The sequence below is a fragment of the Condylura cristata genome, unplaced genomic scaffold (assembly GCF_000260355.1).
Source record: "Condylura cristata isolate star-nosed mole 26May11 unplaced genomic scaffold, ConCri1.0 scaffold00026, whole genome shotgun sequence".
NCBI classification, from domain to species: Eukaryota; Metazoa; Chordata; class Mammalia; order Eulipotyphla; family Talpidae; genus Condylura; species Condylura cristata.
Genome location: NW_004567127.1, coordinates 6606550 through 6630601, shown reverse-complemented (window position 1 = coordinate 6630601; position 24052 = coordinate 6606550). Strand labels below are relative to the sequence as shown.

General features: G+C 40.3%; 1 protein-coding gene across 1 annotated transcript in view; it reads left to right on the top strand.

Annotated features, from left to right (window-relative positions):
- The window catches only part of LRIG2 (leucine-rich repeats and immunoglobulin-like domains 2), a 39629-nt gene extending 18786 nt beyond the window's left edge, over positions 1-20843 (top strand). The window contains exons 6-18 of the mRNA XM_004689637.2: positions 243-386; positions 871-1014; positions 1189-1332; positions 5403-5483; positions 6111-6182; positions 6320-6388; positions 10555-10718; positions 11349-11669; positions 12649-12930; positions 14051-14500; positions 15112-15261; positions 17341-17631; positions 19534-20843. Coding sequence (XP_004689694.1) covers positions 243-386; positions 871-1014; positions 1189-1332; positions 5403-5483; positions 6111-6182; positions 6320-6388; positions 10555-10718; positions 11349-11669; positions 12649-12930; positions 14051-14500; positions 15112-15261; positions 17341-17631; positions 19534-19760 — 2539 coding nt within the window. The 3' untranslated portion in view covers positions 19761-20843. The remainder of the gene's footprint in view (positions 1-242; positions 387-870; positions 1015-1188; positions 1333-5402; positions 5484-6110; positions 6183-6319; positions 6389-10554; positions 10719-11348; positions 11670-12648; positions 12931-14050; positions 14501-15111; positions 15262-17340; positions 17632-19533) is intronic.
- The last annotated feature ends 3209 nt before the right edge of the window (positions 20844-24052 follow it).

Genomic DNA, 24052 nt, shown 5'->3' with positions numbered 1-24052 from the left:
GGGTCCAAAACAGGCAGATCTTCTAAAATACACTGCCGAGGGGAGCAGTGAGTGGGTCAGAGAGGTTTGCTATACCATGTGGGTCACCTCCCTGGCTGGGAATCGAACTCGTGCTCCAGTGGTTTGTGCTCATGGTGCTGTGCTTTAACCTGTTGTGCCACTAGGGAGGGCCCTCTTTTTGATGATTATTAAAGCAAATCACCAAACCACTTTCCCACTTTATTATTATTTTTTAATCAAAGGGAACTTAAAAGAAACAGGATTAAAGTTGTGGAAGGCCTCACATTCCAAGGACTTGACTCCTTAAGATCTTTGAAAATGCAGCGGAATGGAATTAGTAAACTTAAGGATGGAGCTTTTTTTGGCTTGGATAACATGGAAGAACTGTAAGTACTATGGAGAGCCTAACAAGTGAAACTAGGATTTTTGGTGCCAAATGGCTAGGAAATTACTTTAATTATCCAGATATTAGGTCTCTCTTTGTTTACTGATAGGAAATAAGTGTGCACAAAATTCTTTAAATTTTATTAGCTAATCTGGTACCTCTGTCATTTTTCCAGACATTTCATCTAAAAGCTTTATATTTTCTTAATGTTTGACTGATTAAAATTATCAGAGCTTATCCAGAACCAGGTATAATGTATGTCTTGGTGTGTTAATTATATAGATCTGTTATTTTAGCATTTCTGGAACAGAATTTTAAGTAAGCTGTCAATACTTACTAAATAGAATTTGACTCATTTGGGTTGGACAAAGGTTTATGCCTCTCTGAGCAAAACTTAACACATATTCCGTATTCTTCTCATTGCTGTGCCCGGTGTGAAATGCCTTGTTCTGAATCCTTTTCTCTATGCTTTCTCTCATTCTCAGAGAGCTGGAGCATAATAACCTCACGGAAGTGAGCAAGGGGTGGCTGTATGGATTGCGAATGTTACAACAACTCTATGTGAGCCAGAATGCTGTTGAAAGAATCAGCCCCGATGCATGGGAGTTTTGTCAAAGACTGTCTGAACTGTAAGTGTTGGGTGGTATTTCAATGGATCTCTGGCCTAGAGCAGGTCAGAATAAATTGCTGCCATGACCAGCAAAGAGATCTAACATCCCTCTTTAGACATTTATTAGAATAGGAACATGAAAATTCAACTAAAATACAATGAATTTCTCACTTTACATGATCTCTTTTTCCAGTGATTTATCTTATAACCAGTTGACTCGCCTGGATGAATCTGCCTTTGTGGGTTTGAGCTTACTGGAGAGATTGAATTTAGGGGATAACAGAATAACTCACATAGCTGATGGTGTATTCAGGTTTCTTTCCAATCTTCAGATACTGTGAGTATATTGTCGTTTCTCTCTCTCATGTTTTAAATGAGTAAATAAAACACTTCAACCTGTGAATTTGTGTATGTTAACGTTTGTGGTTCTTTTACTGTGCCTCAGGGCAGTAAGCCTCCCCCTCTTATCTCTGGCCACTTCAGTTTGTACTTTAATGCTGAGTCAGTCTACTAAAGAACAAAGCAGCTTTTGTTGCACCAGTTACTGGGAAATAAAAACAGTTGTTAGTGTCAGAAATACACATTTTCTTGTTTCTCTGACTTGGTTGATCGTGTGCCTGCGCCTAGTGCTCATTCAGAGGCCGCAGCATGCGTCGTGGGAGCAACTCTTGCCGGAGGCCTGCTGACTGTTAACAATTTGTTGTGTGACTTTGGACAGAAATAAATTGTCTAATGTACACTGTTGTCTTCAGGTCTGAGGCTGTTACACTCTTTCCCACATTAGGAAGCAGGGTTAAAGAGATTGAAATGTTTTTTTAGTCACATAGTGTTTGGACCACGTTAGAACTCAGATCTGTTTATAAAACCTCCTGTGCTTTTTTCTATACCATGAGATGAACAAACTCATTTAAGTCTTTCCTGGGTGTCATTTTCTTTGTCTTTTGGCTCTGTAAATTGGCTGTGGTATATACATTGATTGGAATATACTTTCATTAGATTTTTTTTAAGATTTATTTATGCATACAAGAATTGGGGTACAGGGCAGAGGTGTTGGGGTGAGAGGATTCACCAGAGACAGGATGGGGGTCAGAACAAGCAGACTGACTGAAATATACTCCTGAGGAGAGCAGTAGGTGGGACAGAAGAGGTCTGCCATGTGGGTCAGCTCCGGGTGAGGATGGAACTCATGCCGCGGTGGCTGCAGATAGCTTCATAGTGCTGCTCTTTAACCTGTTGCACCACCAAGGAGGGCCCTCGATGAGATTTCTATATTTTAGTGAAATATTCTGCATAGAGCAGAATAAGAAAGAGTAGAAGTTGCAGATCTTAAGTTTTTGAATAGGGGACTTTGTGGTAATCAGATTCAGAATTGATGAAAGGTCTCAGAAAAGAGGATTTCAATGTTGGAAACTAAGTAAAATAAGAAAGCATGACAATTGTGTGCAAGTATATGTATACATTTTATTTTTTTAATTTAGTGAGATAGTCTTTCATATTTGGCTTTGAAAACTTGGAGATGATTTTTTTCCTTTTTTCTGTATTTTCAGAGGTGAAACTAAATAGTGCAAATTTAGGAACTTACATGCAGCTGTAGCCTTTCCACAAATGGAGAGATGTCAGGGCTTCCCTGGTGGTGCAAGGGTTGTCTCACCACTGGGACCTGAGTTCGATTACCGGCTGGGGAGCCAGCCCACATGGAATTTCAGACCTCTCCTTTTCACCCGGTACTACTCTCAGCAGTGTAGTTTAGTAGATTGGTTTCTTCTTCACACTCTTTCTGGTGAATCCTCTCATCCCTGAGTCTGGCCAACAGCCCCTGTTCTCCCATGCATGCATACATCAATCAATTTTGATCAATCAATCTTAAAGTCAAGAGATGCAGACAGGTCTTTTGGTAGATTCTGATTACTTTTAGTATTAAAGTTTAGGAAAGTAATTGCAGCATTAAATGATTATCTAATGCCATAGAGATAAAGCAGAATTAGGATCAGATCTGAGGAATTCTGTCTTTAGTCCACTGCTCTTGATATATTTCTTATTTGGATGAGTGAATTCTCTCTCTCTCTTTTTAAATTTATTTTTATATCATTCTTCACTTTGTTCATTTTACCATCTCGATTGTAATCCCCTGGACTCCCCACCACTGAAGTCCCATGCACCTTTCCTACCCCATTTTTGATCCCATTCTCCTCTCTACCCTTGAAAAATGTCTGTTATATAGTTGTTTGTTGTTTTTCATTTTTTTCTTTATTACAGTTGTTCCCCCCCCCCATCCCTTAACACTCTTGCTATGAGTGAAACCATCGGTATTTTTCTTTTTCTCTCTCGCTTATTTCACTAAACATGATCCCTTCCTGCTCCATCCATGTTGCTGCAAAAGGCATGAGTTTATCTTTTTTATTGCTGAGTAATATTCCATTTTAATCCATTCATCTACTTTTGGGTATTTGGGTTGATTCCATGTCTTCCCTATTGTAAATATAGTAGCAATAAACACAGGGGTGCAGGTGTCCTTTTGAATCAGTGTTTTTGTGTCCTTTGGGTAGGAGTGGGATTGCTGGGTTGTAGGGAAGCTCCATGTTTAGCAGTTTGAGGAACCTCCAAACAGCTTTCCATAGTGTTTGTACTTGTTTGCATTCCCACCAGCAGTGCAGGAGAGTTCCTTTTTCTCCTCACCCTCTCCTTGTTGCTAGTTGTTTTAATGGGTGCCGTTCTCACTGGTGTGAGGTGGCATCTCGTGTGGTTTTAATTTATATCTCCCTTATTAGAAGTGATGTTGAACATTTTTTCATATGCTTCTTGGCCATCTGCGTTTCCTCTCTGGAGAAGTGTCAAAAGCTCTTATGCCCACCTTTTTTTTTATCATTATTATTATTTTATTTAATTATTTATGCATACAGAACTGGGGTATAAGCCAGAGGTGCAGGGCGGTGAGAGGATTCACCAGCGACAGAGAGGGGAACAGGAGAGGCAAATCAACAAAGTACACTGCTGAGGTGAGCAGCGGGCTGGTCAGGAGAGGTCTGCTGGGCCATGTGATGATCACCTCTGGGGCTGCGGCCAGCTTGTGGGGCTGCGGCCAGCTTGCAGTGTTGCGCTACCAGGGAAGGCCCCTCTGCCCATTTTTTGATGAAATTGTTCACTTTATTTTTGTTGAGTTTCATCAGCTCATTGTATATCTTTTTGGTCAATCCTTTATCATTAGTATTATGTGAGAAAATTTTCTCCCAATCATTAGGGCGTTGTGAGTTCTCTTCATGCTGTGTTGTGTGTATATTGAGTGTGTGTGTGGGGGGGGGATTCTTGAAGAGTTGAGCTATCAGTTTTTTCATGGTTTATTCCTTACTAAAATAAAGTGAATTTTGTTAGTTTTTCACTTTTAGTAAAGATAAGTGAGAAGGATCGTTTCTTATCTCTTTACTGCTAATAATGCAATTTTATGTTTTATAACAAAAAAAGTTTATGCTTTATGTTTTATAACAAAAAAAGTTTTTGCCTTAAAGAAGCAAAAATATAAGTATCTTCCAGTAGTGGCTCCTCCATCAGGGCATATTGTGGTACAGTTGCATTTCCTCTGAGAATGGAATGGAGGATTTTTAAAGACCATACTTTTCCTTTCAAGGAAAACAGAGTGATCACTTTAACACTTAGGTATATCATTCTTTCTTCTCAGAGGGCTTGTTCAGTCGCTGTGGAACTGTGAAGCTCTGTAATAGTCATCCATTTAAATTTAGACCAAGGGGAAGGCTTGAACCCACCAAATCCTGTCAGTTGGAAATCAGATTTGTTAGCCACATCTCTTGCCTCTTGAAATCCTCTTGCTTTTTGTGGGACCCTGACTATAATTTTTAACATGCTAATGTAATTAGGGGTTATTAGCTGGGAAGGTTAATTCTCTTAGCAAGTTGCTTAATTTTTTTTTTAAAGATTTATTCATACAGAACTGGGGTACAGGCCAGAGATGCGGAGGGCGAGAGGCTTCACCAGAGACACAGTGGGGAGCAGAACAGGCAGATGGAGGAAGTACACTGCTGAGGGGAGCAGTGGGCGGGTCAGGAGAGGTCTGCTGCGCCATGTGGATCTCCTCCGGGGCAGGTGGGAATCGAACTCAATGCAGAAGTGGCTTAAGCTTCCTAGTGCTGTGCTTTAACCCACTGCGCCACCAGGGAGGGCCGCAAGTTGCTTAATTAATCAAGGCCAGCTTAATTCCTAGTTTACAAGAAATCACTTCTTACATGCTTATTACAGATGTATCTTTAAAAGAAGCGTTAAATCTCCATCATAAATATCTGTTAAAATAAGGATCAGAGTTATCATTTGTACTGTGGCATTGCCACACCAGGATGCTGTCTGAGGTGTCATGGTGCTGTTGACTAACAAATTGCTTTTCCCTGAAAATTTTTGTAGAAATTTAAGAAACAATGAAATTTCATGGGCCATAGAAGATGCTAGTGAAGCCTTTGCTGGACTCACAAGTCTCACTAAATTGTATGTATTTATAATAACTGTGTATATCTACAAAGGTATATTTTGAAGGACCAGTTGTGTGGCATAATTGTATCTATTTGATATGGCTAGAAAATCTGAGCCTTCGAGTATCTGCTAAAGGAAGAAGTTTGGCTGTTTATATGTTTTTTTTTTTTTCCATTTTGTTTTATATGGTGGGATACTTAAAAGAAAATTATCTCCAGAACTAGAATTTCTAGTCAAGTAAAGAAATGCACTGAGAAATGAATTAAACCAGTAGTCCACTTAATTGTGAGATTTATGGGTATTTAGCTATACCTTCAAGTAAGATTTTAGATCTTCTCCCATGCAAATTTTTCCAAAGCTTCTGTTTGTCAGAAGTTCTTTTACCTGTGGTGCTCTTTTGCCAAGGTTGGAGAAACTGGGTATATGATCTAATTCATGTGTGAAAACCTGTGTGTCAGGGGATGGTTGTTGGTAGGTACCTCTGGATTCTACCTTCATGCTGTGTGTTGCATTGGTTAAGTAAAGCTTTGAAGCATTCTTAAAAATGCATGTTAAGCCTTTTCCTACCTTTTACAGGTAAATGTTTAATGAGCTAATTTTGTTTTGTGGAGTCTTATTAGAAAAGATCTGTTTGTATTTCAGAATCTTACAAGGAAATCAGATTAAGTCAATTACAAAGAAAGCATTCATTGGCCTTGAATCCCTTGAGCATCTGTAAGTATTTTGCATCCATTTTGCTCAGTATATAAATAATCTTTGCTACTAGCAAGGTTTTCATGACCATGTAAAGTATTTATATAATTTAATTATAGAAATGGTGACTGAGAATGTTTTATTTTGCTTCATTTCAGAGATTTGAACAACAATGCCATAATGTCTATCCAGGAAAATGCTTTTTCTCAGACACGCTTGAAAGAGTTGTAAGTAACTAAAGTCTTTTTATCACCAGTTAGATCATTATCTGTACTTGTGCTTAAAGTATGATGAATATGACCTAAAAAGTTTCTAGAAGTATACAATTCAGGCAAGAAAACAGTGTCAGTACTCAGTTATCTTAGTGATTGGATATAATTAAAAATAGCCCAGCAGTGAGAGGGTATTGGCACCTTTTTGCTTGTGCTTCACATGCTTATGGGGAAAGAGCTCCTGCTCTTCCCCACATGCTCTTTTCTTCCCTTGTTGTACTGTCAAAAGCATGTGTTCCCAACCCTTACCTTTTTTTTGGGGTGGGGGGTGTTAAAATTGAGGTATTATGTAATTAAAAAAAAAAAAAAACCTCTGCCACTTTCTATATAATGTTTAGAGATAACATTTCTGATCTGTTCAAAGTACTGAAATGTTCAAAAACTGTTAAATAGTAATAGAAAATTCATATACTTTTTTTTTAAAATTTATTTATTGTACATACAGAACTGGGGTACAGGCCAGAGGCTCAGGGGCGGTGAGAGGCTTCACCAGAGACAGAGTGGGGAGTAGAACAGGCAGATCGGCGAACCACATGCCACGCCATGTGGTCACCTCCAGGGCAGGGGGGAATCGAACTCATGCGAAAGTGGCTTTGGCTTCTCAGTGCTGTGACCCGCTGCGCCACCAGGGAGGGCCAAAATTCATATAATTTTAAAAAAAGATTTATTTATTTATGCATATAAGAACTGGGGTGTAGGCCAGAGGTGCAGGGGGTGAGAGGATTCACCAGAGACAGAGTGGGGAGCAGAACAGAGAGATATACTTGAAATACACTGCTGAGGGGAGCAGCAGGCGGGACAGGAGAGGTCTGCCATCCCATGTGGGTCACTCCCTGGCTGGGGATTGAACTCATGCTGCTGTCGCTGTGGACGGCTTCTTAGTATTGTGCTTTAACCCATTGTACCACCAGGGAGGACCCCTTACATAATTTTATAACATCTTAATTGCTCTTACAGGTTTAGAGATTTCCCAGGGGGATGGGTGGTTAATTTTAAATTCAGGTGATTCACATATTCAGCAAAAGGTAAGAATCAGTGGGCTATACCAATTTATCTTGCCCGAAAACTCTTCAAAGAAAGGTCTGTGGACCAGAACTGATTCATGAGAGAAGGACAGATGTTTAAAGTTAGTGTTTAGAATCTTGTAGATTAGAACAAGTTAACATTATTGTGACAGTTCTGTTTAGTTTATACAAATGTTGCTCTAAGATCAGTTATTTGAACAATTGATCCTTCACTTTGTATAGCTTGAGATGTCCTGGAAATGTTCAAATGACTGAGTTTAAATTCTTTTCCCATTCTTTATAACAATTGACAGATATTTTAACCTAAGACTCAGTTTCTCTTTTTAGAATGTGATTACAATAATTTGTTTATTCAAGAAATATTTATTCTCTGCTATGTGAGTTACTGTTACAGATGCTAAAAGCGGTAGTAAACAATACAGAAGTCTCTATCCTAAGAGTCTCTTGCACTAAATGCTTATAAGAAAGATAATACTCTAGAGGACACAGAATAGCTCATCAGGTACTTAATGTTCTGAAAAGGAAAAAAACTAGGTCAGAGGTGACAGAGGTCACTAATTTGGATAAAGAAGGCTTTTGTGAAGATACCAGCATTTAAGTGAGGACCTTAATCAGATGAAATGGCTAACTATTGACCACTGGATGAAGAACATTGCTGGTGAAAAGGAGAGCAAGTGAAAGGCCTAGAGGTTGCCTGATGTGCTTGGACAATAACACAACACGGCGTGGCTAGGAGATACAAGCAAGAGGGAAAGTGGTAGGAGCCAGCAGAACAGGCAGATGGACAGCATACACTGCTGAGGGGAGCAGCGGGGAGACAGGAGAGGGCTGCTGCGCCATGTGTGTCAGCTCCCTGGTGACACACATGCCAAAGCAGCTTCTGCTGGCTTTGAAGTGCTGTGCTTTAACCCGTTGTGCCACCAGGGAGGGCCTGAAGTAAGGGCTTTTTTACCCCCCAAACATTTGAAAAGTTGGAAGGAATTTGAGATATTCAACAGAGCTTAGCTCTTAGTAAAAGTTGAGTTAATATTAATAACAAAAATTAAAATATGGGAATCTTCCAGATAAAAATCTGTCAGATTTTTTGGAGAGGCTTTTATTTCTTCTTTTGGTCTATTAAGATATTTTGAGTTATTTCTTCTAGACTTAGTTTAACTCAGATTCTTTCCTTAGTTTATGAAGCAGCTGCTTGATCTCTTCTCCCCACGCACCTCTGTGACCTCACGTCCGTATCCCCTTGCTTATTGTGCGCTGGCTAGCCCCGTGTCCTTGCTTTTCCGTGGTACCCTCAGCACCTCTCCCCCAGGCCTGCGCATGCAGTTTCCTTTGCCCAGGATACTGTTACTTGTGGTCTTCAAGTGATTTGCTCTCTCACTTCGAGGTCTTTGCCCAAAGACCCATCTCTTTCCCTGGCCACTTTCTCTGAACTGGTAACTGCTCTGTCTTCGGCTTAGCTTTGGTTTTCTTCATGACACGTTCTGACTTTGTACTTTGTGTTTATTTTAGTAAATTTATTTAGTTTTGAAAATTCCATAGTCTTTTATTCCTGGGCCCACTACCACAGCTTACAGGGCAGTATGCCTGCTGTAATGAAAAGAAAGCCAGAGCTACATAGATAGGAGCCCTTGGGAGGTGTAGCTATTGACATAACACTGCGGCAATCAATAGCTGCACTTTTTGCAAACTGGCCGTGACGGTCCTGAACAACAATGGTTTCCTGTTTAAGCTGCAGTAACTTTTCTGACTATTGATCATTGTTACTTCTGTGGCAGGTTTTTATAGTTCTGCTAATGGATTTGGGACAACTGTCTGAACTGGCACCTTTCCTCACAACTCCTCACTCTTTCTGCTACTACGAACTATAGTTCTTTTTCTGCTGACTTTTTAAAACCTGCTGCCATAGTCATCACTTCTGTCACCAGATCCATAGCCACATTAGGGACTGCCTGAGCTGCTTCCATCAAAATTGCCTCCCCTTCATGGATCTATAATTTGATGCTGTTTGTCTATCTACTGTGATTCCCCAAATCCATTACTTTATTATAACCATGATGCCCTCCCACCCTGTCCACCACTTTGATTTCCGTAACTTGGCCCCCCATCACTGTGACTTCCTCTGTATTCTGGGCCACCACCATAGTTGCCACCATCACCTCTATTTTTTTTTTAAGATTTATTTATTTATGCAGACAAGAACTGGGGTGTAGGCCAGAGGCGCTGGGGTGGGGAGGGTGAGGATTCACTGGTGACAGTGGGGAGCAGAACAGGCAGATACACTCCTGAAGGAAGCCGTGGGGAAACAGGAGAGAGCACTGCTGTGGCCATTGGGTGAGTTCCCTGGCGGGGCTCGAACTCAACTCAACACTTAGGCCACCAGGGAGGTCCCAGACTGAAGTGTTTTCAATTTCAGTGAAATGATTTGAAAATCCTTTATATGACAGAGATGTCTCCTCTAACATGTATAGTAAGCTCTTCCCCATACTTCTCTGGAAAAATTTTAACCCTCTAAACTTAAAGATTCATTGAAAACTCTTCCCCCCCCCATACTTGTAAGCATAATAAATAAATCTTTAAAAAAAAAAAGGTTTATTGAAAACACAGACACACTCCTCTTTATCCAGATTCTCTCTCATACACACTCTCTCCACTTTATCCAGATTCACCATATAACTTGCTCTGTTTCCTTCACCATTTCTCCCTCTCTGCAGCCACTCCTGCCCATAGACATACGCTATTGTTTTTCCATTTGAAAGTGAAGTGCAGGCATCATGAGTCATCACCCTAATATATATTTCCAAAGAACAAGGCCATTTCCTGCATCACCATACCACTATTATCATACCCAGTGAGATTAGTGTTGATAAAGTAATAGTATCTAATTATACTCAGGTTTCCTCATTGTCCTTTATAATAACATTTTTTTCCAACTAAAGATTACAAATTACGTTGCATTTTAATGGCTCTTCAGTGTCCTTTAATCTAATATAGATCCACCTCCTTTCAGTACTCTCCATGACACTAATATTTGAGGACTTGAGGGTGACGGTCTGAATTTTTCTCATGGTTAAATACAAGCTATTTATTTTGTTCCTGCAGGATTCTGAACACAAGTAGTTTGCTTTGTGACTGCCATTTGAAGTGGTTGCTTCAGTGGCTGGTTGATAACGACTTTCAGCATTCTGTGAATGTAAGCTGTGCACACCCTGAGTGGCTGGCAAGACAGAGCATCCTAAATGTGGATCTGAAAGATTTTGTCTGTGGTTCGTACTTCTATTTTAAAACTTCGTATATTACAGTTACTATCTTATGGGAGTTTAAAAATAATACCCCGCTGCTTTTTCACTTTTATGTTATGTAATAATAAATTGAATTTTATATTCTTTCACTTAATAAATACAGGCAGTTTTTATCCTCCTGTATGTTCTTATGCTATCATTTTGAATGGTGGTATAATAGCATTTTAATGTAGGCCTTTCCGTTTTAGGAGGTTTATTCAACCTTAGAGTAAATATGCAAAAGCAAGATTCCTGAGTCAAAAAGTGTTGTGTGTGTGTGTGTGTGTTTGTTTTTGTTTTTATGAATTCATTCAAAAGTAGAATTTTGTAAAAGTAGATCTTGGAAGTGCTACAGGCATTTTCCCAAAACACAGCAAGTACTGGTTTGTTTTCGCTAGCAATGTCTCAAAGTACCATTTTTTGTAGTTTGTATTTTTGATGCATTTTTCTTAAGGCTTAAGGGAAGGGACTTGAGTTTTATGAAGCGGGAAGGGGGCAGTCATAGACAAGTCGCCATGATTTTTGCATTTACTTATAATCACATTTACTTATCAGTTGAATCTGTAGAAGCACAGGTAGGTCTGACTTGGCTTCTGCTCTATTTCTCTCCCTCAGATGATTTTCTGAAGCCACAGATAAGAAGGCACCCTGAAACCACAATTGCTCTGCGAGGCATGAATGTGACCCTGACATGCACTGCAGTGAGCAGCAGTGATTCCCCCATGTCTGCCGTGTGGCGCAAGGACAGTGAAATCTTATATGATGCTGAGATTGAGAACTTTGTTCGCTATCAGCAGCAAGCTGGAGAAGCTCTGGAATATACTAGTGTCTTACATCTTTTTAATGTGAATTTCACAGATGAAGGAAAATATCAGTGCATCGTAACTAATCACTTTGGTTCTAATTATTCTTACAAAGCCAAACTGACTGTGAATGGTAAGGAATTATGCTCCTGCCTAGTTTTGTAGATAGTTTTTCATACTTAGTTTTTTTAATCACTTGACAAAGAAAATGAGGTTAAACCAGATGTTTGAGGGATTTCTGTTTTGCCTTTTTGTGAAAATGTATATAGACTGCATTGCCAGTTTGCCTACTTAGTGTCCCTAGTTGCTTTTTGTTTAGGGGTTAAAGGTGAAGCCCAGGTGATTAGCTGTTTTCACTGTTATTTGTGCTTTGATAAAATCTTTGGAAACTTAACCATTTTCTTTTCAGAACCAAGAGTGTTCTGAAAACTATGAAATGTGTATTTCTGATACTGTCACAGGACCTTCTAATACCTAAATTGACAATTAGGACATCTCTGGATATAATGATAATTATTATTGTCTAATTGTAGTGACATAATCATTTTTTAAAATTACTGCTCTTCGATTGTGGCTGTAAAACAAACAAACAAAAAAACCCTTCACATCAGTTTAGTTTATCTATTGCTTATCAGATTGAATTAACTACAACATTTTAGAATTGTGCAACCAAAAAAAAATGTAGTTATGTCTTTAGTGTTGTGACACTTCAGAAGGCACCTTTTTTAATCATGCAGTTGCACTGAGAACTTTATAGATGTGAGTTTGGGAAGTTGAATTTCTTAAGTGAAGGAGTCACTAAATACCAGATTTTAGAAGTTCAGAAAGGTTTATAGCCTTCTGCTTTCTGCTCCCACCAGGGAGATCAGATAGGTGTGTTGCGTCCTAGAAGAGGTAATCATCGCTGTAGTCTGAACACCAAGGTTTTTGGAGAAGAGATGGCCTCAAAAATTGAATTCACTATCAGACCAGGGAATTTATCTTCTCATAGAAATGGAGTTTTATAGTAGTTGGTATTTTGCTGAGCATATTCTCCTGTTTATATATGTGTGTATATACACACACAGAATAACTTCCCCTCACTTGTATTTTGTGGATCTTTCTTGGAACAGAAATGCCATCTTTTCTGAAAACTCCAATGGATCTAACTATTCGCACTGGTGCCATGGCCAGACTAGAATGTGCTGCAGAAGGGCACCCTGCGCCACAGATCTCCTGGCAGAAAGATGGCGGCACTGACTTTCCTGCTGCTCGAGAACGGCGCATGCATGTCATGCCCGAGGACGATGTCTTCTTCATCGCAAATGTGAAAATAGAAGACATGGGGGTATACAGCTGCATGGCCCAAAACACGGCAGGCGGCCTCTCGGCGAACGCCTCTCTCACGGTCTTGGGTATGTCCCCTGCTTACGTCCAAACCATTTTATTAGGAATTTACTCTTGGTCTTATGGCCATAACAGTCTAATTTACGATTTCAGTTATGATCCTTGTATCTTGGACACCTTATTTTGCCAATTGACACAGGGTGTCAGCCTTGCACACAAGTGGACCAGATAACTGTGATGTGGAGAAATCTGAGGGCAGAATTAGAGGAGTTTATCATGTGAATTGAACATTGAAATCTTTACATCACTATATCGTGTTCAATTTCCCTCTTTAAGGTTTTTATTTCAATACACTTTTTTCTGCTGTTCAACTTAGCTTGCTATGCTTTTATACTGATGTGTAAACTGCTTCACAGAAAACTCAAAGACAATTTAACTGTTTTCTCCCTTTATTTTTTAAAACATTAAAAATCTTCTGGGTAGATTTTCTGTTTTCCTTCCATTGTGTCCTTAATTCTATACTGGTCAAATCTCTTTTCCCTGACTTGACTAGTTTTTTTGCTTTTGAAAATGTTGTTTTATCATGTAATTCACATCCAAGCCAAATTCTACTTTCTAGTTCTTTATTCCTCTAAATGTTAAGGTTTTGTTTTCTTTTAAAGCGTGTTGGTTTATATTTACTCATAAATTAAAAAAATAAATTTATTGTTCAGATTTTAAATATACAGACGATTAGGAGAAAAAAGGAGAGAAAGTTATTCATACATTTTGGCCTATTTCTTTTGGACCTTTTTTTTCTTTAAACTCATTTTTATGTAGCTATTTGTACCTCCTTTTTTCCACTTAATGCTCTTATCACAAGAGTTACCCTATCATAAAATCTTCATAAAATATCATGTAGCCATGCTATCATTTCATTATTCTGCTGGATTTAAAAAAGGCTTTTAAGATTTTTCTTCTTTTAATGTTTAAAACTGCAACTAATTTTATAATAAACATCTTTGTGTATAAATCTCTGAATTTATTAGGATCATTTGCTCCAAGATGGAATTTTTTGAAATTTGTGCTCTTTTTTAAACAATAACTTGTAAGGCTCTCATGAATTTATGAAAGAGCTCATTTCACCATAACATCATTAGTCTACTTCACTGGCATTTAAGGAATAAAATTCTAACATCTTTTTGTTAGAAACACCTTCATTTGTCAGACCACTGGAGGACAAGACAGTGACCCGGGGAGAAACTGCAGTGTTACAGTGCATAGCTGGAGGGAGTCCTGCGCCCCGCCTCAACTGGACCAAAGATGACGGGCCACTCCTCGTGACAGAACGGCACTTCTTTGCTGCAGCCAACCAGCTTCTCATCATTGTGGATGCTGGGCTGGAAGATGCTGGAAAATACACCTGCATTATGTCTAACACCCTTGGGACAGAACGCGGTCACATTTACCTGAATGTCATTTCATCCCAGAATTGTGACTCTTCCCAGAGTAGCATTGGGCATGAAGATGACGGCTGGACCACGGTTGGCATTGTCATCATTGTTGTGGTCTGCTGTGTTGTGGGCACCTCTTTGATCTGGGTCATTGTTATTTACCACATGAGAAGGAAAAATGAAGACTACAGCATCACAAACACAGGTAGGTGGTACCCAGTTGACACCTGTGCATGATATTTGAGTTGAGAATGTCCTCTAGCGTTTCCTGTCAGACAAAGAGGCTTTGAATACGACCTTAATGTGTGGCAGAAGGAAAAGTTTTTCTGTAACACACTTAACTCCCTTGGTGTAACGGAGCCAGCCTCATTGGTGACTAATTTCCTAAGAATTTGTAGACACTGCTCCAAAACGCGAGCGCTACAAACTCATAATGGGTGCCCTTTCTTTAATGCATATTTATTTCCTTGTTAATTTTCCTGAAGGGAAGATCAGACCTCTTAGGACAGATCAGTCTTTCATGCCCTCCTCCCTCAAAATCTTGTGAGGAAAGAGGTCAGTCACACAGTCGCAAAGATTGTAGAAGTGGATCTGGGAATATTTTAGACTTTCATTTGGTAATGATTTAAAGTGAAGCTTTGATGAGAATTCTAGTGAGAAATATTTTGAGGGGAAATACAGATATTTAGTTCCGAGGTCCCTAACATTTTCCTGGCCAACAATATCAAAATATAACACATTCACAAAACAGTCTTCTTAGTATTGGCTTGATTTGCTCAATTTAATTTGAGAGTTACAGGTGTGTCTCTCTTACAGAGGAACTTAATCTGCCTGCAGACATTCCCAGCTACTTGTCTTCCCAAGGAACTCTGTCTGAGCCCCAGGAAGGCTACAGCAACTCTGAGGCAGGCAGCCATCAGCAACTTATGCCTCCTGCCAACGGATACTTACACAAAGGCCCTGATGGTAAGGACTCTTGTCATTTGTGCTTACAGTTGCAGCCTACCCCATGGGGTTTGCTTTTCAGGTATAGTTTTCTCCATTAATTTTAAAAAAATGCTCAGTGAAATCATTTGACCTCAAGCAGAATAGCATGAAAACTAAATAATGTCTTAGCAGAGGAGGACATCTGACAGAAGAGAGAAACACATCCTCACACAAGGGACAGGGGTGCATAACACTTCAATGTACTAGTGATACAGGAAGGAGATAGCCCTTTTATTCTTTTCAGGCAAGAAAATCCTTTGACCATACCCAGGAAAGGTTTATTTTCCCAGGTAGATACTGAAGTTTGAAGGGCAATGATGGTTCTCAACATATATTGGAGAACATAAGAGAGAGAGAAAAAAAATGTTTCTGATAAAATGAACCCAGCTTCTTAACACTTCTCCTCTCCCCTTCCCTCGGGAGTTGACAGAAGCCAGGGAGGTGAATTAAAGAATAGAAAAATTAGGGCCCTCCCTGGTGGCACAGCAGGTTAAAGCACAGCACTAAGAAGCTAGAGCCATTTCCGCATGAGTTCAATTCCTGCCTGCCACGGAGGTGACCACATGGCGCAGCAGACCTCTCCTGACCTGCCCGCTGCTCCTCTCCCTCAGCAGTGTACTTCGTCGATCTGCCTGTTCTGCTCCCCACTCTGTCTCTGGTGAATCCTTTCACCGCCCCTGCACCTCTGGTGTGTATCCTAGCTCTGTATGCACAAATAAATAAATCTTTAAAAAAAAAAAAAAAAGAATAGAAAAATTGGGCTTAATGCCTAGCTCCCCTTTCCAGCTCTGTAACCATGGAAAAAGTTACTTAAAATCTGAGCTTGAATTTCATCATTTTAAAATAAACAGTATTTTATAAAGCACTTATTTCAGGATTCTCAGATACACTCTCAAGTCTATATAGCACTTTAAGTGCAATAAATGAAAGGTCCATTCTACCAAGAAATTGAAGTCTAGTGAACAAAGCTTCTCTATTTAATCAGCTGGTAAATTTAATTGATAAATTGGTTTTAGTTTGACTCCCCATGGAGAAGGGAGTATTAAACTTGTAAAAGAATCCTTAAAAATTCCCTTCTCTGGTGGCACAGTGGGTTAAAGCATGGCATTGCAAGCTGGCTGCAGCTGCTTAAGTGCGAGTTCAATCCCCAGGTGACCCACATGGCGCAGCAGACCTCTCCTGTCTTGCCTGCTGCTCTGCTCAGCAGTGCACTTTATCAGTCTGCCTGTTCTGCTCCCCACTTTGTCTCTGGTGAGTCCTCTCACTGCCCTTGCACCTCTGGCCTGTACCCCAGTTCTGTATGCATAAATAAATAAAAAGTCAAAAAATAAAAATCCTTAGAAGTGCTGAAATTTGTGGGCAATAACACAGTTCTATTACTTAGTCATGAGTAAGTAAATTGATCTTTATTTTTCACTCTTTTCTCTCATCTTTCCATTTTCAAAGTACATAACAGTCTAAGGAGTTTATTACTAAAGCTTTACTTCTGCCAAGCACACATTTGTCAGGCAGGATTCTTGATCGTAAGCAGCTTTCTCTAGGGGTACATGTAGCAATTGGTATTGCTTAACCTCTTGACTCAACAAAAGTAACACAGGCTCTTATGAAGTGAAGTCATCATAACTCTCTGTTCTCTGCTGTAGTTTGCTCAAGTCAAACATGTATTCTGTAGCACAGCCAGCTTTATCTTGGCTTCCTTGATTTGAGTGTGACTTTGTCCAGGCGGGACTTAGATGGTTTAATGCAGTTCACGCACATGGACTCGAGCCAGAGTGCCTGAGTTCAGATTTCAACTCCTTGCTCTGGCAGCGTGTCTCTGGGCAAGTTATCTAGCATCTCTGTGTCATAGTTACTCCATCTGTAAAGGTGGGAAAGTAACAGTATCTATATCATGGGGATGTTGTGAAGATTAAATTAGTTAATCACAGATTTCAAGACCTTTGGTGTAAATAATATGCTAAATAAATGCAGCGGTAATGAAAATGAAAACTGTTGAAGAAAACTTCATTGATTCCTCAACTTAAAGGATGTTTGGGTTCTTTCCTGCCTTGTCATTAGGTGGCGCTGGTACTCGGGTCATCTGCTCTGACTGTTACGACAACGCTAACATCTACTCCAGGACCCGAGAATACTGTCCGTATACCTATATTGCCGAGGAGGATGTTCTGGATCAGACTCTGTCTGGCCTTATGGTCCAGATGCCTAAAGAGGCATATCTGGCACACCCTCCCCAAGATGCCCCTGCCATGGAGAATCTGGTGTCTTCAGCAGAGAGAGAGACGACTGCCTTTCCCACCAACCACGAGAGGATAAATGAGAAGAAACTCTCTTCCACACAGATGAGCAGCGGTAAAGGGCCTACTGTTTTGTTTTCACTTTCACCCACTGACTTTCTGTCAGTCACAGAGGAGGCACTCTCATTTGATAGGAAGCAAATTGGGTATAACAGAGTAACTAGCTCCTGGTGTAAACTAGAGCCAGAGAACTATTTTAGAGGTAAGCGTCACAAGGAATTCTGCCGATAGGATCAAACAGCTTTTGTGGGAATAGTAAGATCATGTCTAAAAACTCAGAGGCCATACAGAAGAAGTTTTATGTTTGAGGAATTCCCCCCACACACACACACACATCTTTACTTACATAATGGAGTTTTGAAATGCTAAGTGTAATTTGGGCATCATTGGAATGTTTTTAGGAAATGATTTTTAGATGGTTTGTTTGGCTGCTGTTACATCAGGTAAATACTGCATGTCAGTGTCATTGGTTTTTATCATCAGCGAAGTGAGTGGGAAAGTGGCTGTGGGGGAGTGCCCAGATGGCTCCTAAAAGAGGTATGTCACATTGTGCTTGTCAGGCATTTGACAGCAACTCGTGTCAGTAAAGCAAGACAAAATTCTTGCTAGACCACGAAGGACACTGAGCAGTTCTGGTCCATCCTGACTTTTCATCAGCTGTCATTCTCCTGTCAGCCCAAAATGGAAGAGCACTTGGACCTAGGGTGGGCTAAGAACTGCAGGTTTAGAGAGGAAGATGGAGCGTAGTGGCACTTCCAGCGATGTTTCTTGCAGGAGTGAAGGTTCTGATGTTGGACTTTTAAGACGTACTCTTAGGCTTAAGAAACCAAAATCTAAAGAATCCTAAAGAGGTTACAAGTCAAGGGAAAATACAGTATCACTGAAGTTATGTTCTGTACTCGTGCGTGAAATGTGCCAGTACTCGGATCCATTTTCTTTGTCCTGCAAGAGTTATACACAAAAAATACTTTAATACTTTACAACCAAAAATGCATTGCATGTCATTTCGAACCTCGGGGTATCTTAATTTTTAATTTGGTCCAGCAGTGAAGGCATCAGCAAAGGAGAGTGCTTTGGTGCCTTGCTTGTTCTTCACCTCGCGCTTTAGCTGCTGCTACTCAAAGCGTGGTCTGCCAGCACCAGCATTACCTGGGAACTGTTAGGAATGCAGATCCTGGCTCCTGCTGACCCTGGGCCTCGTGCACCAGAGTCTAATAACAGGATCCCTAGGTTTTTGTGTGCAGATTAAAGCCTGAGAAGCTTGCTCTGGCTTAACTTCCACATGGGTTTTATCTTTATTTCTGATGTATTTCCAGAGTTTTGGCTTTTTCTAAAATGTAGTCCTATGAAGTTACTGTAACTTTCAGTGCGTGATTCTTGGGGAAGGTGCTTAACCATACAGTAAATAAGGAGAACAAGAAATGCATATGTTTGGAAGCGGAGGTACAGATAGATAATCTAATTTAAAGTAGCTGCTGTAGGTTATTGTCATTACAATTATTGGTGTGCAAGAAGCTGGGGTTTTATTTTATAAAGTTTGTTTTTTAACATCCTTTATTAAAGATGTAATAGCTTACACAGTTGATAATTTTTGTATATGTACTGTGCAGCTTTCATTAGCTAGGGATACTATTAAGTCTCAGTCATGTGGCTAAAGAGTTCGTTTTTAAATTTTTGTACCAACAGCACCACTAATAATAAGCAGAACAATGACATATAGCAAGCTTTCAGTAAGTGGCTGGTTATGTTTGTTGAGGAGGAGGGATTGAGAAACCATAGTCCAGTTTTTATTGACTTGTTTTGTTGCTAAGCTAGCAAGATTCTGTTTGATTTCAGTGTCCTGATTCTGGAATTTTGGACATCTTCATTTCTTTGAGGATTTGGATAAATGAAAAGTTTTAGAAATTTAATTTTAAACTTTCACTAATCACTGATAATTTTTGTTTTTTATTCTCAGAAACATTGCAGCGACCTCTGTGGGGCTTGGGCAAAGAGCTCGGTCTGTCTCGTCTTCCCTTCTCCCAGCAGCCAGGCCTGGAGTCGCCGCAGCTCCGTCCGAGTCAGGGCCTAGCAGTGAGTGACCCAGACTGTGCTGCCTCCCCAGTGCCCTGTCACAGGCTGCATGACCATACTTTTGATTTTAGTAGGACTCGGAGCATTCAAGATGGTAGCAAGGGCACATGAAAGTGACTCCTGGAGAAATCTGGGCAAAGACGCTACTTAATTAATGTTGTATTTACTACCTCAGAGTTCAGAAGAAACCCCAGAGTCAGCATTTGCTTTACTCTTTGTGAGATCTGACTAGAAAAAGGTGGGTCAGGCATTTGCTTGGACCTGATGAAGAAAGGGTAACAGCTGACAGAAATGGGGAAACCGACTAAATGTGTGCAGCACTGGCAGAGGGGGGGCCGGTGCAGATCTGCCTCCTGGTGCGGCTCCAGGGCTGTGCCAAGTATGTGGGGTCACCAGGGAGAGTCGTTGCTGCTCAGCACGCTGGTGTCTCAACTCCCAGAGTAACCTGGAGGAAACATCACTGCTCGATTTGGCCTTTCAAGAAACAAACATAACTGTTGCCCTCTGGGAAGTGTGCCTGGATGCTTCCATGGGTTTAAAAATATAATTGAGACCGGGGCTTTGATATTCAAGGTCTTTGACAAGGATTCCAGGCTTGACCAACTGTTAACAGGTCAAGGGGTTTTGTATTCTTGTGAATATTTTTTTTTAATGGTCACTGTCACTTAGGGACCTTACTGTAAATAGATGTGCATTTATAAATAATTTTTGTACTCATCAACCATATGTATTTGACTGCAATGTAAATATTTTTGATATGCCAAAATTATCTATGATATTCACTTAATATTGACAGCGACTTCTCAGATCACAGATTTTGTATAACTTGGTTTGCTGAGATCTAAAGGCTTTGTCTAAAGTGTTAAAAAACCGTATTTGTTAAGCAGTACATGTTTAAAGGCAGGGTACGTAGTGATTGCACACATGGTCTTGGTCTACTTTCTTCACACCTGAAGGCGCATACATGTAATCATTTGCTGTCTGTAGCTGGGTTCAGCCACCTTTTAAGAATAAAAAGTCTCATTCCAAAAAATAGCAGACTTGTTATAGGCCATATGCACACAGACAGAGGAGAACTGGTTTGGGACTGTCTTTCAGCAAGTACTTAGTTGACAAGGAAACCAAAGATTGTTTCTTTTTTGTGTTTTAAAAAATTATTTTTTTCCTACCAGCCCTCCCTGGTGGCGCAGGGGATTAAAGCACAGCGCTGTAAGTTGGCCACAGCCACTTCAGTGTGAGTTTGATCCTGGGCCCCAGAGGTGACCCACAGGGTGCAGCAGACCGCTCCTGTCTCTCCCGTGGCTCCCCTCAGCAATGTACTTCGTTGATCTGCCTGTTCTGCCCCCCACTCTGTTTTGGGTGAATCCTCTCACCACCCCTGCACCTCTGCCCTATGCCCCAGTTCTGTATGCATAAATAAACAAATCTTTAAAAAATATATATTTTTCTTCTACCAATGAAGAGAGGAGTAGATTTTGGGAATAGGGCATACAGAAATACGTCCTTATTTTGCAGTGATCCTTATTTTGTACAGGTAACTATTGAAGCCAAAAAGTTGTCTTAAATTTCTTTCTGATGGCAAAAAGCTTTATATAAACAAGGACTTAACTCCAGTGGAATGTTATGGACTAAGTTTTCCCCATAATTATACTGTCAGATTTCCCATAGACTCTCAGAAATTATCTTCTAAATCTGGTAAGTCTAGCTACTTAGTAAAAATATTACTTTAAAAATCTAAGTTGTTGTACATTTCAGAGTTCTGAACTAACAGATTTCTCAGTTTTTTGTCAGAATTAGCTGAACTTCATACTAGTTTTCAATCCTAAATGTTTCTCCCATAGGCAACAGCACTTTTTCAGCTGGCTTCTACCACCATGCTGTTTTCTCTCTCCTTTTTCAGCTGGTAACCATTGGTCATTTTTGCTTTGCGCTTATTAAGCATCACTCTTTCCTCCATCTCTTTGACTTATGTTCCTTCTTGTTACTGGGTTGTCTTAGAATTTATCTGGATTGATTTAGAATCAAAAATCCTGATTAAATTCCTGACTCTGCTGCTTGTTTGCATAATCAAGGGCAAGTCTGTTGACTTCTCAGACTGATTTTCTCATTTGTAAAATGAGGGCATCTTCCTAGATGCTCTGATCCCTCCAGGAGCCAAGGAGGATTATACTACTATAATAAAAAGCTGCTTTCATGAAATGTTTATTACAGACCAAGAGTGATGCTGCTTGCTCTGAAATGAGCCAAATCAATTTCTTCTATAGCATGACAAGAGGAGAAATACCTGTTTCTAAACTTCCAGTGTGTGCAAAGAATGTGACTCAGTCGGACACCGTCCCTTGCTCTCTAGAACAGGTGCGAACGCTGGTGTTGCTGTGCACCAGGGTGTCAGCGTGGTGGAGCGTGCCACAGCAGATCTGTATTTGTTTGTGACTCATTTAACCTTTCGAATATACTCAAGGTCATTGCTCTAGTTGTAGTGCCGTCACTCCCATTTAAGAGGTGGGGTTGGAGCTAGCTGCAAGTGGGCACTAGCTGGCCTGTGTCAGAGGCCAGAAAACAGCCTGCAGCTAGTGCTCTAGAAAACCTCATGCTGGGGCTGCGGCTCTTCCGGCAGCCCGCCTGCTGGCAGCCTGTCCAGACTGGTCTCCAGAACGGCCAGGTTCTCCACTGTGTCAGGTCAGTGGTCAAGATGTCTTCCCAGATACTTCCTCCTGTGCATAAAAAACTAAAAATATATTTGTTTGAATGTGAATAGCGCACTTTGGAAATAATAAAGCGAACAAATTCTAATTTTAGAAGTCATTCCTGAAATACTTCACTATTACATATGTTTTTGACCAAGTAGTGATTTACCGTCTAATCAGGATTAGTGGGTCATCAGTGTTTCTGCCCAGCAGTGTGTCATGCGTGCCTGTTGCTGGTATAATCAGACATGTTTGCAAAGCAAGGCAAATTAAAATGCTGAGAGAAATAATCAGCTCTGCTCCCTCCCAGTTATCTCCGCTTATCTGGGGATTTATGCATTTGTTTGTGTCCGAAGACTGTGTCTTCAAGCCCAACTGGCAGGACAAACAATTTTCCTTGAACTGCAGACCTTACTAGCACAGTCTACGCAAAACCACTGGCGTGCTTTCACTCAGCAGCCTCTAAAGTACTTTCCCTGGTACCCAGCTTTCTCCACAGAGCAGAAAAGAGCAGTTACCTCTAATGTTCCACTATGTTAAGGTAACTTTCATGGTAAAAAGTTGCCTTCCCGTTGCCCACTGGGAGGTTGACAGTCGCCAAGGACTAGGGAAATCACAGGGTTGTCATGAAATAAGGGCTAGAGTCCCTTGTTTTATTCCAGGAGACAGAAGATAGCAGTGGGACAGAGGTCAAAGGAAGGTGCAGTGTATACCTGCTAAGGATTCCACTGACGAGAAGAACTAGCTCTCACCAGGTTTGTCTGGCAGTTGGCATTATTCAGCCTTTTGTGGGGAAAGTACAAGCACAAGCTGAGTAACATTTGTTAATAGTGCTGAAGGACTGTCTGCATTGAGCTGAAATGCGGACGTGATGACTTAAGGTCTCTTTCAGTTTTACCTTTGGAAAGACCTAGAAGCAACTCAGTCATCAAAAATCCTTCAGAACACTTAGTAAGTGAAGAGAATGAAATAATTTTTTTAAACTAAAGAACTTGATTTTTAGTTGGGGCCTGACATATCAGTGACAAAACATGAAACTGGGCCACTCTTTCCAGGAAATCTAACTAGCTAGTGACACAAATGTCATTACTATAGTTTTAAAAGTAGCACAGTAACTCCCTTTTACTCTTCATTGCATTTGGAATAATGATGGGATTGTGTACAATTTTGCACATTCTTTTACAAAATCAAGTGTGTTACGGCCTTTCTAATCGTGTTTAATGTCTGCAGAAATGCCAGAAGGGTAGTGGAGCAAATAGAGGTAAATTTGCTGTCATTTTAATACAACATCCCCATTTCTTGTTTTGCTTCTTGATGTAGAATACAGAGGTAATTGTGAAATAGTTGGACCGAAGAAGGTGACTTAAATATTTTTTGGCAACTTGCAAGTAGTGTTTTATTTTTCCCTATGACTCGGTCTCTTTTCCAGTGCAGTTTGGCAGATACTTTTACCTCCTACTTCTTAAAACTTAGAACTTTTTGTTTGGAGTACAATCTAAATCAACAACAGGCTTTTAATTTTCCTTTTTGTTTTTTGGACAGCTGCCTAGTTTGTTGACAAAAATAAGTTCTGAATTAAAAGATATGTTACAAGCTGCTCTTAACAACACCTGGAAGCTCATGAACCATCTGAGGATTTGTGGGTAGTAAGAGGGGTGTGTGTGTGTGTGTGTGTGTGTGCGCGTGCGCGCTGAACCATCTGAGGATTTGTGGGTA